The sequence below is a fragment of the Rhineura floridana genome, chromosome 9 (assembly GCF_030035675.1).
Source record: "Rhineura floridana isolate rRhiFlo1 chromosome 9, rRhiFlo1.hap2, whole genome shotgun sequence".
NCBI classification, from domain to species: Eukaryota; Metazoa; Chordata; class Lepidosauria; order Squamata; family Rhineuridae; genus Rhineura; species Rhineura floridana.
Window position 1 is genome coordinate 105,488,999 of NC_084488.1, and position 16,203 is coordinate 105,505,201.

The 16,203-nt window shown below is 45.5% G+C and overlaps 1 protein-coding gene across 3 annotated transcripts in view; it reads right to left on the reverse strand.

Moving 5' to 3' along the window:
• Positions 1 to 14,974, reverse strand: part of LOC133363728 (probable E3 ubiquitin-protein ligase HERC3) — a 74,577-nt gene extending 59,603 nt beyond the window's left edge. The window contains exons 1-6 of one of the 3 annotated variants that reach the window (XM_061583046.1): positions 14,338 to 14,974; positions 10,126 to 10,258; positions 8,148 to 8,224; positions 7,149 to 7,370; positions 2,701 to 2,792; positions 261 to 391 (exon numbers count right to left, since the gene is read on the reverse strand). In XM_061583046.1, the coding sequence (XP_061439030.1) occupies positions 261 to 391; positions 2,701 to 2,792; positions 7,149 to 7,370; positions 8,148 to 8,224; positions 10,126 to 10,258; positions 14,338 to 14,605 (923 nt within the window). In that variant the 5' untranslated portion in view covers positions 14,606 to 14,974. The remainder of the gene's footprint in view (positions 1 to 260; positions 392 to 2,700; positions 2,793 to 7,148; positions 7,371 to 8,147; positions 8,225 to 10,125; positions 10,259 to 14,337) is intronic. The other 2 variants (XM_061583045.1, XM_061583044.1) reach the window with 2 other exon arrangements.
• Positions 14,975 to 16,203: the final 1,229 nt, after the last annotated feature.

Sequence of the window (16,203 nt, forward strand, 5' to 3'; positions counted from 1 at the left end):
CTGCCTTTCCTGCAAGGAGCTCAAGGTGGCATACATGGTTCTCCCCCTCCCCTTTTATCCTCACAAGAATCCTGGAGGGTAGGTGAAGCTGAAAGAAGGTGACTGGCCCAAGGTCACCCAGGGAGCTTCATGGACGAGTGGAGATTTGAACCAAGGTCTCCCAGCCCCTAATCCAACATGCTGCAACATCTGAAGGCAGAAGCCTTTTCTTGATTTCACTTGATAAAAAGTTATCAATGTCCCCGTAAAACATGTCATACCTTCCGCAGGCTACTTGAGACACTCGGGCACCAAATAGCTCTGCCACAAGACGTGGGAACAGCTCATTGCGGGTGGAATTGTGTCCAAGCTGTCCACAACTGCCAGCTCCAAAAGTGCAGACTAATCCATCCTTGATGGGAAAGAGGAAAAACATGAGATACGTCAGCACAAACATCCCTTATACACAGAGCCAGGGATAAGCAAGCTCTTTGTAAGATCTACTGAACAGCACAACCATCAAGGAAGCAAAATCCACTGCTTTAAAAAAAAAAGAGGAAGCGGCATCCTGTACATATTATGCAAATTAAGCATTGGTCCTCAGATGTAGACCTTGGGGAGGCCAAGATGTCCTATAAGGTCAGGATAAGACGTCCAATGAAACCATCCACTCTCTCTTGCTACTCCCCATGCATAGAACTCCTCCCAGACCTGGTATCAACATCTAGTACTCTCCAGCAGCTGCTGGGACCACAGTGCCCTGGCTGGCAGAGCCTATCACTTGGCCTCCAGTCATGGCCTCAGGTCTCCAGCCATGGGATTACCTGGAAACAGCCAGTGGTGGGCATTTAAATTTCCCACAATGCTCACAGCATGATATTGCTATGAGGAATTGTGGGAAATGAAAATGGATGCCTGTCACCACCTGGTAAGCCCATGGCTAGGGACCAGTTGACAGAAGGGGGCTGACAAGACTGGAGCCAACTCTGATACCTCATTCCCAAACACGTACATATTGCTATCTCTCTTCCTTCCACAAAATCCACCTTTTCTGTGTGCCTTTTTGCTTATCCCCTTAATCCTCATTTTCAACAACTACAACCAAGCTCTAAGTAAGTGTACCTTAATTTTTCTTCTATACCATAACCTCCCTGTTTCATTTGCCTTCTGTTGTTTTCTAAGTCTCTTTTAGAGTGTAATCTCCATAAATGCATACATACATATGTATACACAAACAAGCAAGGCACCGAAGCTAGTCCTGGAACACTAAACATGGTTCTTTGCTCCCCTCTGGCTTCTGAAATTTCACGAGGCGTTACACATGCATTTTCAATCCAGTTTTCACAGCCATAAAATCTAGAACCCCAATTTGTATGTGATGGTGTTTTTAAGCAATAACAATCCTGCCTGATTTGCACATCACAATGAATGATAGTTTATTTATTTATTTTATTTTTATTTATTTTCATTTCTAGACCGCCCATAGCTAATAGCTCTCTGGGCGGTGTACAAAATGAGATTAAAATACAATATAGAATAAAATCAATAACAAAGGAACACATTAAACTAAAAACATAAACATAAAGCATTAAACATTAAAATGCCTGGGAGTATAGCCAGGTCTTAACCTGGCGCCTAAAAGAAAGAACCGTAGGCGCCAGGCATATTTCCTCTGGTAAGCTGTTCCATAATTCGGGGGCCACCACAGAAAAGGCCCTAGATCTAGTAACAGTCCTCCGGGCATCCTGGTGAGTTGGTACCCGGAGGAGGGCCTTAGTTAAAATAAGCTATGGTTTAATGTGAATACTCATTGTGCATGCTACTGAAACCATGGGTACTTTGCTCCTCCCTCGCTTCTGTTGCTCTGTGCAGCCAAGAAACAAGCCATGGTCTGGCTTGTCCTGTCATCCACATCCAGGCTCATGGCTTGCTTCCCCCAAACAAACCATGAATGGTAAGCCAAAAACAAGCCTTGGCTTCCCACAAATTAAGCAGCGTACACTAGTATACTGCTTCATTGAGACTGTCAAGATGATGTTCCAAAGAGCAAATTTTGTGCACATATGGAAACATGGAACACAGTGGAGGCTGGCCCATTAAGATGAATGGGGCACTTCCCCACCAACCTCAGTCTGCCTTCTGCCAGCCCCCCACTTGCCTGCCTTCTTACCACTGGTCCAGTGGGTAGCACTGGCTGTCAGCTTTCTCTGCATGAGTACTTGTAAAAAGCAACAGGGAGATGGATGGGGACAAAACTAGAATTATTTGGCTCTGCCTGTCATTGGCTCTGGCTCCACCTACTGTTGGCCTCCTTCTGTTGTCATTACTTTAGTCTTCTTTATTATTTGATTTATATCCCGCCCTTCCCCCCAGCAGGGTGTTCAGCTGTAGTCCTGCTTTTGTGCTTTCCTCTTTAACTTTCATCAGCAGGGAGAGGGAGAGACTGTGACTGTCTGGTGTTGTGGTTAAGGTGTTGGACTATGACCTGGGAGACCAGAGTTCGAATCCCCACACAGCCATGAAGCTCACTGGGTGAGCTTGGGCCAGTCACTGCCTCTCAGCCTCAGAGGAAGGCAATGGTAAACCCCCTCTGAATACTGCTTGCCATGAAAACCCTAGTCATAGGATTGACTTAAGTTGGAATCAACTTGAAGGCAGTCCATTTCATTTTTTCACACACACACAAATACACACATATATGTGTATATACTGTATACAAACCTTTGAGAGAACTGCCGAATGCTCTCCACCACATGAAATGAATGCTATCTTCTCATGCGCTAAGGCCTTCACAACTGTAGGGGAGTATCTATCTGAAACATGAATGAAAAGAGAAATGAAACTACTTTGAGACAGTGTCAAGAGATCCTTTAACAGAGAGGTAAGGAACCTCAGGCCTGGGGGCCAAATATGGCCCTCTAAGCCTCTCTATGTAGCCCTTTGGACACATCCCTCCTCTCCACACCACACTCTTGCTCGCCCTCAAGTGCTTTTGCATAGCTGGAAGGTGCCACTGAACTGCGATAATGCCTCTTGCTTGAGTGGATGTAGGAGAGAGAGAGAGAGAGAGAGAGAGAGAGTCTCTCTCTCTCTCTTCAGATGGAATGTAGCCTTCTGTACAAAAGTAAGATTTGTATCCATGCGCCTGCACCACCCTGTATTTTCACTGGAAGTTGTAATTGCTGTTTTTTAATAATGTTATTTGTTATTTAATTTTTGTAAATTGTATTGCTTTATTGATGTATTTCTGTATTTGTGTTTTTCTTGTAAGCCGCCTTGAGGGCCTTTTGGCCATAAGGCAGGATATAAATAAACTATAATAATAATAATAATAATATTGCTCATCTACTTTTGCTTCTGGCCCTACCTACCACTGGCATGTGGCTCCCAAGAGGTTCCCAAAAAGAAATGCAGCCCTAGGGTTGAAAAGGGTTCCTCACCCCTCCTTTTAGAAAAAATAATCAGATTGCAAAACAACTCATTGCCATAGCTGGAAATGCTTTATTTACCTGTATATACAAAATGGGATTCCTTGTAAAGTATTTTGTTTGCTTTCTAAATTTTACACACATAATCAGACTACACTGATTTTAAAAAGCCTAGAGGAATGGTGAAGAAGTTGAAAGTATTCCTTTGTACAGAGCCTTCTGCCAAGTGCAGTTAGATAGCTCAGTTCAATCTTTTGTGGAAGAATGATAAAACTGGTCCCTACTGTAGCAAAACCTACCACTATTTCAGACCTCGAAATCTCTGGTCGTCATACCTCCCTTTCACCAGGAGAGGGCACATTTGTCTACCTAATGCCACACATGTCTATGAAATCACTATATATAATCAGAGCGAATGGTTTAGTTATGCCAGTGAAGACTGTTGCAAGTAATGGAGAAAGGCACTGTACAGTCATCAAGGCCAACCCAAAAAGTTCTGCTGCCAGAGGTGAAGATGACACCTGTCCTCCCCATTCCATGCCCAGACTGGCCTGGCTGTTGAACGTTTACTTCACCACTGGCAACACGACAGCATCCTCCACCATCACACCTGAGGGCAGCAAGCTAGCTGAAGGGGTGCAGATTAGGCCAGGTGGCACATGCAGCTCTGTCCTCAACACTTTGCCACCTCTTGAACCCTTCTCTGCCTGGCACCTGCTTGTCGTGCACTCAAACAAATGCTGTCATGAAGCAGCGTTGCACATGCAGCTGCTTGAGTGCATGGTCTGGGATTGTTGCCTCTCTGTCTGCTCACTTGATCAAGAGCCTTCCCTACAGTGATGCCAGTCATGTGTTGGGAGAAGGCAACCAGGTGTGGCAGACAGCCAGGCCAGGCCAGCAACGAGCAAGCATCAACACCAGCAGGGTGCTAGTTCAGGAGGATGGGAGCAACTGGGGTGGCTGCCTTACCTGCCTGCTGCCTGGGCAGCTGCTCCCCTCTACCTAATAGCAGGGCCGGACCTGACAATCGTTCCCACCACTCATCCCCTTCTCCATAAAAAGACAACAAAACAAAATCAAAATCAGCCCCAATATCAGGGAAGTTAATGGAAATCAAATGCCTATGGCAGAGGTAGCTAGCTTTTTTTGAGCCATTCTTGGCCGTGGGGTCACATGCCAGTGATGGGAGTGGCCACACCACACTCTCCAACACAAACACAGGCACCTCCCACAGGCAATTCATGCAGATCCATCTGAGAATGATCCCCTCCCCATCCATCAAATTATTAATCTGATGACTAGGGAGGAGGTGATTTGCATCCTCACTGGAGGGCTGGGCTGGGCAGAGAGGGTTCAGCCTCTTCCAACAGCACTGTGTCTTTTAATTTTTTTCCCTCTTGCCTCCACCATTAAAGTCAGTAGGGTTTTTGTCCAGGGCCCAGAAAAAAATCTTGGTGGTGGTGGTAGTGTCAGATCTGGCCAATGGACCCAGGGTTATCCATCCCAGTCTAGGATCACCATTTATCCTCTGTCATAATGAATTCACCACTGACCACACAAGTGGCAAGATGTCACTTGACTTTAGCGATGGTGAATCTGTTTTGAGAAATAACTAGAATGTCTCTTTAAGAGATGTTCAGTTATAACAAGCGGCAGCGTGCAGGGCATGCACCTGTACCATAGCCCATTGAAGCCACTGCTGCAAGGCACCAGGAATGAAGCAGCCTCTGCTTTGCAGATCTGGTCCCAAGCCACTTTAGCCCAGGAACAGCAGTGGCTTGGATGCTAGGCAGCTGTGAAGAGGAGAGGCTTTCCCCTCGCTGCCTTCCTTGCCATCATCCTGGAAAGAGGACAGGAGGGAACAGGCTTCCTTAACCTGGTGCCCTCTCCACTGTGCTGTCTGGCACTGATGGGAGTCAGAGGTAGGGGATGGGCAAACCTGTCAATTTCGGTTTCTCTTGGTTTCTTATTTTTCTAATCTTAAATTCAGTTCTCCACATTTCCATATCAGTTTGCGAAACCCCCCAACCCCTCCAAAAACAGTCCTCTTGAAAGTTATCAGCACTTAGCGAATTCCTCCTAGTACACATTTCTGTATGAACCCCTCCCTAATATGCACGTTTGCAAGACACTTACCCCAATATAATCCCCTTTTATATGTTATATCACAAATATGTGCATTTGTATGCACACTGTACCCTATTTTATTATTTTTTGTACACAATACTTGACTGGAGAACTGCAATGCAAAAAGGGTGAATTTTGAAGAATTGTGTGTTTCAGTTCTTGTATTGTTTTGGAGGGTGCGAATTTGGTAGGTTTGCCTTTAATTGTGAACTGAATCAACTTTCTCCCATATCCCTCACTGTAGTCCAAAACATCTAGAGGGCACTAGGTTGAAGAAGGCTGCTATAGCTCAATGGCAAAGCATGCTTGTTACATGCAGAACATATGCTCAGTCCCTGGCATCTCCAGGGTTTCATGTAGCAGTATATTATTATTATTATTATATCCTGCCCTTCCTCCCAGTGGGAGCCCAGGGCGGCAAACAAAAGCACTAAAAACACTCTAAAACATCATTAAAAACAGAGTTTAAAATATATTACAACAAAGCATTCTTAAAAACATATTAAAACAAAACAACTTTAAAAACATCTTTTTAAAAAAGCTTTAAAAACATATTAAAAAGCTATTCCAACACAGACGCAGACTAGAATAAGGTCTCTACTTAAAAGGCTTGTTAAAAGATAATGGTCTTCAGTAGGTGCCAAAAAGGTACCAGAGATGGCGCCCGCCTAATATTTCAGGGGAGGGAATTCCAAAGGTGCAACACCAGGTGCAGGCCTTCACAGCCAGCTCCAAGACAGAGCGGTTTTCTGGTGACAGAGATGAAAGTTCTGTAGAACACAGCAACTCTGCCCCCCCCGCCCCGCCCTTGCAGCCTGTGCTGGTTTTGCACTGAGTATCTAGGTGGGCAAAGCCGGGTCAGATCAACTCCTCCTAGCTTACCCACCAGGGTCTCGGTAATGCACACCAAATCGGCACCTTGTGGTCTTATTGTGTACTGATCGGAGGTTAAAGCAACAGCACACATAGGCCAGTGGGTACAGCAGATGAGCAACAAGGAACCCATCCATGAGGAGTGGGAGCAAGGAACAAGGCGTAGATAGCCTTGCCCTCATCTTCTATAGTAGTTCACCACATCTCCATGGCTGTATCTCCCTCTATCCATGATCACTGAAACTGGAGTGGCATCACCCATGTTCCTCCTTACTAAGACTCCTCCTAAACACCTGATATGGACCCAACACGAGCCCACCAACAAATCCTGCTGGAGCGAATTATCCCAGTAGGCCTCTGCAAGAATTAGGAACAGTAAGACCCAGTCAATATATTTCACACAGGGCACATCTACTCCCCTTCTGTGTCCCACCCAGGGACAGCCAGCCTTCTGCCAGTTGCAGACTCTCTCTGAAGGCATCTGGCGACTTTCTCCTATCATTCAGTTCACTGCACATGCACCATAAACCCTCCCCACTACCATCTCCTCTAGATTTTTTTTTTTTTAAACAGACTATAGAGATCTGCTTAAGACTTCTCTCGGCTCCTATCAGTTACACAGAAGACAGGCCTGGGCGAGATGAACCAATGATCAGTTTCACATCTATTCATATTATCATGAAAGCATTTTGTAAGTATTTCTCAGACAGCAAATTCCATCACATTGATCGCACTTCTTACCTACTGTGTCCCCAAGGCCCAGTTGTCCAAAAGCATTCTTTCCCCAAGAATAAACAGTTCCAAACACAGAGAGTGCCATGCTGTGAGCAGATCCAGCCGCAATCTTGGCCAAAGGAATGTTTTCAAGCCTCCACACGGGCCGTGGTTCCTTAATGGAGTCAGTCTTCCATCCTGTTGCTAGCTGGCCATATTCATTCTGACCCCAGGCAAAGAGCTCTCCTCCTTAAAAAAGCATGCAAAAGGAAGTACAACAGTATGTGCAAATCCATGCATCCATCTGGGCCAATCAGAGGCGGGGGGGGGAGTGAGGCTGGAGGGCCATATGTCTGGGCCTCACCTCAAAGGGGGTCTCAGATTTAGACATATGTTAATTTTTTTGGCATTTGATAAGTTCTGCAACTTGTTTTCATGCACATCGGAACAAAATTGAAATTGAAATAATAATATAAAAATGTGGCACACTGTCTCAAATTAGTGCTGTACGTTAGTCCATTTGCCCCGTAAAAGGCAAGAAAAGCATTTGCTAAATAAACTTTTAAAAAATGCAAACTCTCTATCTTTCTCTCTATGGGGCCTCAACAGCTGGAGGTGGCCTGGGCCTCTCTGGACCTCTGAGAGGACCTGTATGCGCTCACTAAGGTCTATACCTGTTGCTCTCAGGACCAAAGTACACATTACATTAGCTAAGTATCTATGCCTTTAAGTGCAGAAGGGTTTTACACAAATTGTTAGTATGGATCCTAGCATGGGGAAGTTTTATGAGGCTTGAACCATTTAAGCCCCTTTGGTCTCATCAGTAATTTATTAGGTTACATCTGGCTCTTCTTGTTTGTGACCATTTTTATCTGCACTCCTTGCCTGTTTTTAGGATTTAGTTTTTTAGGTGATTGTTTTGAAAATATTGATGTAAGCTGTATATCAGCTGGAACAGACAGGCAGGGTATATATGGTTTTTAAAAAAACATGCAAACAAATAGCTGTAAGAAAGTTGTTCAGTACCTTTTGACAATGCCAGGGAATGATGGTCACCACATGCAATTTGAATGATGCACTTGCCTCCTAATTCTCTCAATAGCCTGTTTTTTAAAACATGAATAGAATCAGTATCAATCAAATAGTGACATTTCTCATGTACGATTTGGGCAAGTGTTTCAAAAGTAACCACCCATCACTGGGATTCGTGGATCATAAAGTAATTGTTTTGGTTTTTAAAATTCTGCTATTCTAAAAAACACACCTCTGTCAGTCAAAATCAGGGGTTGCCAACCCTTGGGGACCCGTGGTCGCATCTGCAAACTACAGAAACTGAGGTTGCCACTACAGGCATACTACAACTCTACCTTTCCCAGCTGTAACTCCCCCTGACATCTACCCACACTGCAGTTAGGCTTGGAAAAAAGCCTTCTACTGGCTAAAGAAGTCTTCTTTCAAGCTTAATTTTAGCAGGGAGGGCAGCACCCTATGAGTGTCAGGAAAGACCTCTATGGGCCCCGGATACCACACTGGAAACCCATGGTCAAGATGAACATGGAATCCTATGTGCTTAGCTCCTGTTTTCTGTTCAGGCATATATTAATATTGCAGGACTTGGATCTTATGTTTTGGAATAGCAATTGACTCAGGCACTGCTTATACTGTACTGGAAGGAAATGAGAGAAGGGTAGGGCTACTTTGGTTATGTGGGCTACATACACCCAACATTTTAGTCTAGTCGATGGAGATTGGGTACTTGTTTTTTCTACATAGTTCTCTCTCTCTCTCTCTCTCTCTCTCTCTCTCTCTCTCTCTCTCTCTCTCTCTCTCTCTCTCTCACACACACACACACACACACACACACACACACACACACGTCTAGATATATTGCGCATGTTTTGTCCCTAAAAAGTGCTTCTTCAAAAACTGCTTTTGAGAAACTCATTGCAGATTGATTCTGCATTACCCCACAGTGTGTCTGTTTGAAAACAGATGAAAACAAAAGAACACAACATAAGAACATAAGAAGAGCCTGCTGGATCAGGCCAGTGGCCCATCTAGTTCAGCATCCTGTTCTCACAGTGGCCAAACCAGCTGCCTATGGGAAGCCTACAAGCAGGACCTGAGTGAAAGAGCACTTTCCCCTCCTGCAGTTTCCACTATTAGTATTCAGAAGCATGCTGTCTCTGACTGCGGAGGCAGAGCATAGCCATCATGGCTAGTAGCCATTGATAGCCTTATCCTCCGTGAATTTGTCTAATCCTCTTTTAAAGCCGTCCAAGCTGGGTGGCTATCACTGCCTTTTGTGTTCCATAGTTTAACTATGTGCTGTGTGAAGAAGTACTTGATTTTGTCTGTCCTGAAAACAGATGTAGGGGGTTCCTGGCAATGTGTGTGTGTGTGGGGGGGGTATCCACAGCTGCCCAATGACTTTGTGAGTGGTTAGGATTCCAATCGCTTCTTCTTCTTCATGCACCTGGGATGAAAAGCAGTGGATGAACTAATCAAAGAGAGGGTTTTCAAAAGTGAAGAGCTTGGAAAAGTTACTTTTTTGAACTACAACTCCCATCAGCCCAATCCAATGGTCACGCTGGCTGGGGCTGACGGGAGTTATAGTTCAAAAAAAGTAACTTTTACAAGCTCTGCAAAAGTGTATCAAGTAACCACACACACTCTTGTGGACGGCAAGATCTAGAATCAATCTAGTCTGAAAGCAGCACATTGAGGATGAGCATGAACAATCCCGGAATGAGAAAAATGGCAATGCTTCAGGAGGTGGTAACATCTCAGTAGGCATTACAAAAGTATTATATATTTATTATGGTATTTATAATACAGCTAAGAATCTATAACACCATTCATTACTTTATTTGTGCCATTCATTTATTAATACAATTTGTACTTGTGTGTGCCCCCCTGACTGATCCCCCCCCTTGTTGGTCAACGGCTTTTGATAAAAATAAAATAGGTTCCTCCACTCCAGGTCTAATGGTAACTTTCCTACCTTGGCTCTGATTTAACATTTCTGGATGCAATTCTGTGCTCAGAAAGTTTTCCATCTGATGAGAGAATGAGCAGATGAGATGCTTCACAGTCCAACAAATCCACTTTGGCATTCTTTTTTAATTTGATGTGCTCTGCAAGGTCAAATAAGACAGACAATGACATGATTTTTATATCTAAGAATGCTTAGACAGGGCCAATGGTGGCTGCTGCCCATTGGGACTGGTGGGGCGGAGAGCAAGGAGCCCAACAGGAGGTGGAGCCACAGCCAACCACAGCAAGAGCCAACTAATTCTAGTTTTGCCCCCATCCTCCTCCCTGCTGAGTTCTACAAGGGCAATACTTTGTGTCACTCCCTGAACTGGTTGTAAGATGGCAGGCAGGTAGAGGCTGGCTGACGGTTGACTGAAGTTGGTGGGGCGGTGCCTCATTTGCCCAAATGGATCAGCTTCCACTGGGTAGGGCTATGTATATTTCACAGTTATCTCTGACAAGAGCAGAAGCTGAATGCTGGAAGACTTCAGGATGGACAAAAAAATAGTACTTCTTTGCAAAGCCAGCAGAAACTGCGGGCTCTGATGTCAGCGGGGCAGTGAATCTTGTTGGAAGTGGGGCAAGAGCAACTCCTGTTTTGTTCTTTTGTTTATGTTCCAGAAGGGAGATAGAGTTAGGGTCCTCCAGATGGATAGGCTTGATTACCTTTACCTGTGATGTTCTGACTGACTTCCTTCCGTTGCTAGACTGATACATCTTAAGGGAAGCTTACCTGCCCCTCCTCCTTCCGCCCTTTCCTCTCTTCTCTTCTCCAACTATCCGAGAGAGAGGAGACACCTTTCTTTCTGCTCGCTCTCTCTCCTAGCCATGAGGGCAATTCCCACACCTGGGCATTGCACCTCCAACTTAGTTAGTTAGTTAGAAGTAGGTATGCCTTTCTATCTGCTATGTATTTCTATAAATAAAGTAGCTTTTCTTATTTTACTAAGTCTTAAGTCTCAGTGATCTCAATGCAGCTGTCTTAGGTAAACGCGCACACTGGCACACACGCATTTCAGACCGCTGTTACTCTCTGCGTAACAAATTTACACCACAACAAATCTGCTCTGGGTTTTAGTCTGAACTTTCAAAACACTGTCCACAGCGCCTTGAAAGTTCAGACTAAAATCAGGAGCAGGTCCACTGCCCCGCTGACATCAGAACCACTAGTCTCCCACTACACACAGCTCATAGTTAAACTATAGGATTTGCTCCCACAAGTGGCAGTGATGGCCACCAACTCTGACAGCTTTAAAAGACGAGACAAATCCATGGAGGAGAAGGCTATCAATGGCTTTCAGCCTTGATTGCTATGTTCTCCTCCCACTGTTGGAGGCTGGGAATGGCAGGTGGAGAGAGTGCTGTTGCCTTCAGCTTCTGCCTGTGGGCATAACACAGGCATCTGGTTTATTTATTTACTGCATTTATATACCGCCCCATAGCTGAAGCTCTCTGGGTGGTTTACAATTAAAAGCAATATTTAAAAAACACATTTTTAAAAAACAATTTAAAAGTTGTTGCCCACTGTGAGAACAGAATGCTTGTGTTTTTGTGACATTGGGTATCAAATTTAGCATGATGTTAGTTTTCTTCTAAACAGAAATCCATGTGGCGGGGTCTGTGGGAGAGACCCCTTCCATCAACACAGCTGGATGGTAGAGAATTCCAGCAAAAATGGAACAAAAGCGGAAATGGCCAAGGCTTCCTTATTTGTCCTATGCCTGGAACGGAAACCAATCCAGCAAATATGATTGGCATTTGCTATTGTTGTTCCTTCCAGTCCACAACTGATACATAATTGATTACGTCCATCTCCATTTGCATTGAGTTTCTTTGCACTGAAATAAATGGGGTGGAATAATGTAATGATCATGTAATTTACACAGCTCACAGAAGGTCAACTGGAGGCGTAGGCCCCTCAGGAACATTCCAGGCCCTCCTGGCATGCTAGCAATATTCAAATGTGACCCAGTATACTATCTGCAAACTCAATCCCCTTTATGTGACTGAAACAGCACCATCCATGAAGAAATGGAAGGGATTAGGGCAGTGTTTTTCAACCTTGGGTCCCCAGATGTCATTGGACTACATCTCCCATCATCCCCAGACAGCCTAGCTAATGATCAGGGATGAAGGGAGTTGTAGTCCAACAACATCTAGGGACCCAAGACTGGAGAACAGTGCCCTAGGATGCACACTGAGCCTCATATGATATGTGAACTAAGAGTGCACTCTGGAATGCAGCCAGCATTTCTCTACAGCTGTGTATTAGTAACAGAGGAAATTGCTTTATACTAAGTCACAGCTAGGCCAACCCAGTATTGTCTCCTCTGACTGGCAACGGTAACTCTCCAAGAGGTATCAAGCAGAGGTTTTTCCCATCACCTGATCATTTTGTTTATTGGAGATGCTCCTGGTTGAACCTGGGACCTTTTGCATAAAACACAGGCGGAAAGTTATACCAGCGTTTCTCTGGGCTTGGGATTTGAACCCAGGATTTCTTGCACCAACCAGGCAGACTTTGCAGGAGTTGGGTAGTGATAGGCAAGCTGTCTTTCAGGGAAACTGGTCAGCCATTACTGATCTTCTTATTGAGGAATCTCATAGGAAGAGCAACCAACTTCAAAGGAACCCTCATCTTTCCAAAACATACTCGGGAAACCACTGCCTTTATTATATGGCCCAAAGAGGAGCTCTAGTCCAATAACTCTCAAATTATGTGTGATGAAAGGTAGAATAATCACACAAATAGTGTGTGATGAAAGTCTCCCGTGATCCTGACCCATCCATCCACACAGTGTTTGCCTAACATGTCTCTGTATGATTCACTGCTCTTGTCTTCTCTCCTCCCATCAGTCTCTGTTAGGCATAGGCAATTCTACTAAGATTCTCTGTCAAGTACCAGTACATCTTTCAAATACCTCTGATGCTGATAAGGGGCAAAATTACCTGCCTTTAGAGAATTATACCTCTGCATAAGGCACTGCTCTGAGCTACCCTTATTCCAACCAGAAGGCACACTCAGAACAGCAGCCCGCAAAAACACAAGGCCTAGGCTCCTCTGACTGTGAGTGTATCTTTACCCTAACCGTCATGCATCCAAATGTAATTCAGAAAACAATAAGTCATCTATTTAAAAGTTTAGGAAACACCACTCTAGCCAGTAGACTCTGTGATCAGGAGGACCACCATTATGGATGAAAAGCTTCACCACTTAAGCTTCTGGCTGTCAGGCCAGGAAGGTACAGGTTGTTGTAATATATGCGGTTCAACTCCAACCTGTGGGTTGAGGCTGCATGGGGTTAAAAAGGGTAGCTAGAGAGGAGACCACTCGGTTGCTAGGCTATACCTGTCCTGTCTCTTGCTGTCTCTTCCTTCCTGCTAGAGTGATATGCAAAGGATGTTGATCACAGTTCCTTCCCTCCTTCTTACTTCTTCTTTCTCTTGAGAGGGGAGCAGACATATTCCTTTGTCCCTCCCTCTCCTCCAAAGCATGAGGGCAAGCACTGGGCTCAGTGTTTGCAGCTCCAATTTAGCTAGTTAGCTAGATATAGGACTCTTTCCTATCAAGCATGTATTTCCAGAATAAAGTAGTTAGTTCTTATTTTAAAGCTTAAAGTCTCTGTCAGTCTAATTTGCAGGGAAGGTATGATCTTTAGCAAGGATTCAAACACACACATAAGCTCACTCAGAACTCTCCATTCCCAGCATCGCGACTCTCCGACACAGGTTGCCCTGGTTTGGGGTGGGGGGCGGGGAGCTGTCAATTCTGTGAAACAGTCTGTTGTGGGGTTAGTCAGTTAGGGATTTGCAATGGTGTAACCAGGGATGGGCAGCCTCTGGCTCTCCAGATGTTGATGGCCTCCAACGCCCATCAATCCCAGCCAGCGTGGCCCTAGGGCAGCCTTTCCCAACCAGTGTGCCTCCAGATGTTGTTGGACCACAATTCCCATCTTTCCTGACCATCGGCAATGCTGGCTGAGGCTGATGGGAGTTGTGGTCCAACAACATCTGGAGGCACACTGGTTGGGAAAGGCTGTCCTAGGGTGCTCAGGAACGATGGGAGCAGTAGTCCAACCACTTCTCAAGGGTTCCGGGTTCCCACTGGTGCAGCATCCTGGCTAAGATGACTTTCCCAGCTCCCTCTCCCACCCTCTGCATTTCGGAATCAGCTACTCACTGGGATTCCTGGCTTGGCCTTGGCATCCGTCGCCCTCTGCCTTGTCAAAAACGATCACGGTCCTATTGGTCTTCACTAGCGCCAGGCAGGCTTGCCCGCAGCTGATCTGGCGGATGGTTGCAGGGTCCTCCTCGGAGAGGCTGGGGTGGTAGCCAGCCTCCGGGAACAACAGCAATGAGGCTCTGGAGCGCGACGCCGGCGGCCCCGGCGAGTGCGGCTGCGTACCCACCTCAGCCCGGCGTGCCCGGCTTCTGGACCGCCTTGCCATCTTCTCTCCAACTTTTCTTTACAGGCAACCCTAAGAATCCACACTCGGATGCCCGGCCTGAAGCTAAAAGCAGCGAAGAAGCATCGCCAGCCCTTTATTCCGGGACGCAACACGTTGCTCCGGCTCTGCTGGGGACACAAAATGCTTGCGCTCTGTCCAGAAGTTAAATGTGCGAAAAAAGAAACGGGATTCAGGCTACGTAAACATTCGGCATAGCTGAACCGCTTCTAGTTTTCGTTGGAGCTCCGCTGCTAGGAATGTCAGCGACGATGAGTGAGACCGTTCAGAGTGGGAGAAGAGCCGGAAAGGGGGCGCTTCTCCCTGGTTTCGTTTTGCTCGTTTGCTTTCTAGATTTGCTTTCGAAACGAAGCAGGGGGTGTGTCTTCCTAGGAAATAGAAACTGTTGTTGTTGTTGCTGCTGCTCCTGCTGCTGCTAGTGACAATGACAAAGATGCTGTCGTCTGCAAATTCCCGAAGTGCAAAAGCAACAGAGTCTTGTGGTACCGGCTGAAAGACGAATACAGTTATTATTACAGCAGCAGCTTTTGTTGGCAACAGTCGTACTTGATCGGATCGATTGCAATTCACCAACGCTTATGCCATAATAAGGCTTTAAGCTGGTGACACCAGGCTCTTGCTGCTCTCTTTGCAAAAGAACCACGTGGTAGGAATTATGAACTTCGCTTGCCTATCACAGAAGTGATGGCGGCCCCTTTGAAGAAACGTATGAGCTGTTTTAATCCACAATTGCGCTTCAAAGGGAGACTGCAGCATGAAAACGCTGCATTAAAATTTCATCAAGAGGTTCAGTGCTATGGCTTGCGAATTGAGTCGGGACAAAGGTGGCCGGCTGTTATTTGCTGTTCATATCCATGCCAGGATTCCGTGTTATCAACAAAATGATTTTGCGAATGCCCACTGGTAATTCCATAATCATGGTTTCTGTACTTTCTCTTTAACCTCATTGGGTACAATCTGTCATCCACTACCTCCAACCAGTGCATATATATGGTAACTGCAGATAACACTTATTACATCTGAGGAAGTGGATTGTTGTTCATGAAAGATTATGCAGTAATTGTGTAAGAGTGCTTCCAGACTGGTGTTTACTGTGGAACTGGTGCAACTCATGCACTTTTTTTTTTTACATTATTGACATGAGAGCCAAGGTTCAAATCCCTATGCATTCATGAAGCTCACTGGGTGACCTTTGTCCAGTCACTGCCTCTCTCAGGGTTGTGGAGATTGAATGGAGCAGGGGTGTAGTCATCCGGGGTCCTAGAGGGGTCTTAGACCCCCTTATTTTGGGGGGGGGAACCAGGTCCCAGCAGGGTCCCTATATCTCCAGCGCCCCACAAGCCAATCAGAATCAGGGGAGTGCATTAACCACTGAGAAGAGTCCCAATTACAAGCAATCCTTTATTAGTTCCAAATTCAAAAAGCCAAGACAAGTTGTAGAGGAAAGATTCTGTAATTGCAAAAAATGAAAGCGAATCTTGGTGATAGCATCCCATCTACATCATCAAGCGGCTTGTAGCAGCAAGAGATAAATACGTACACACTGAATTCTGTAATTTTGGGCGGGCAGTTTGTCATGC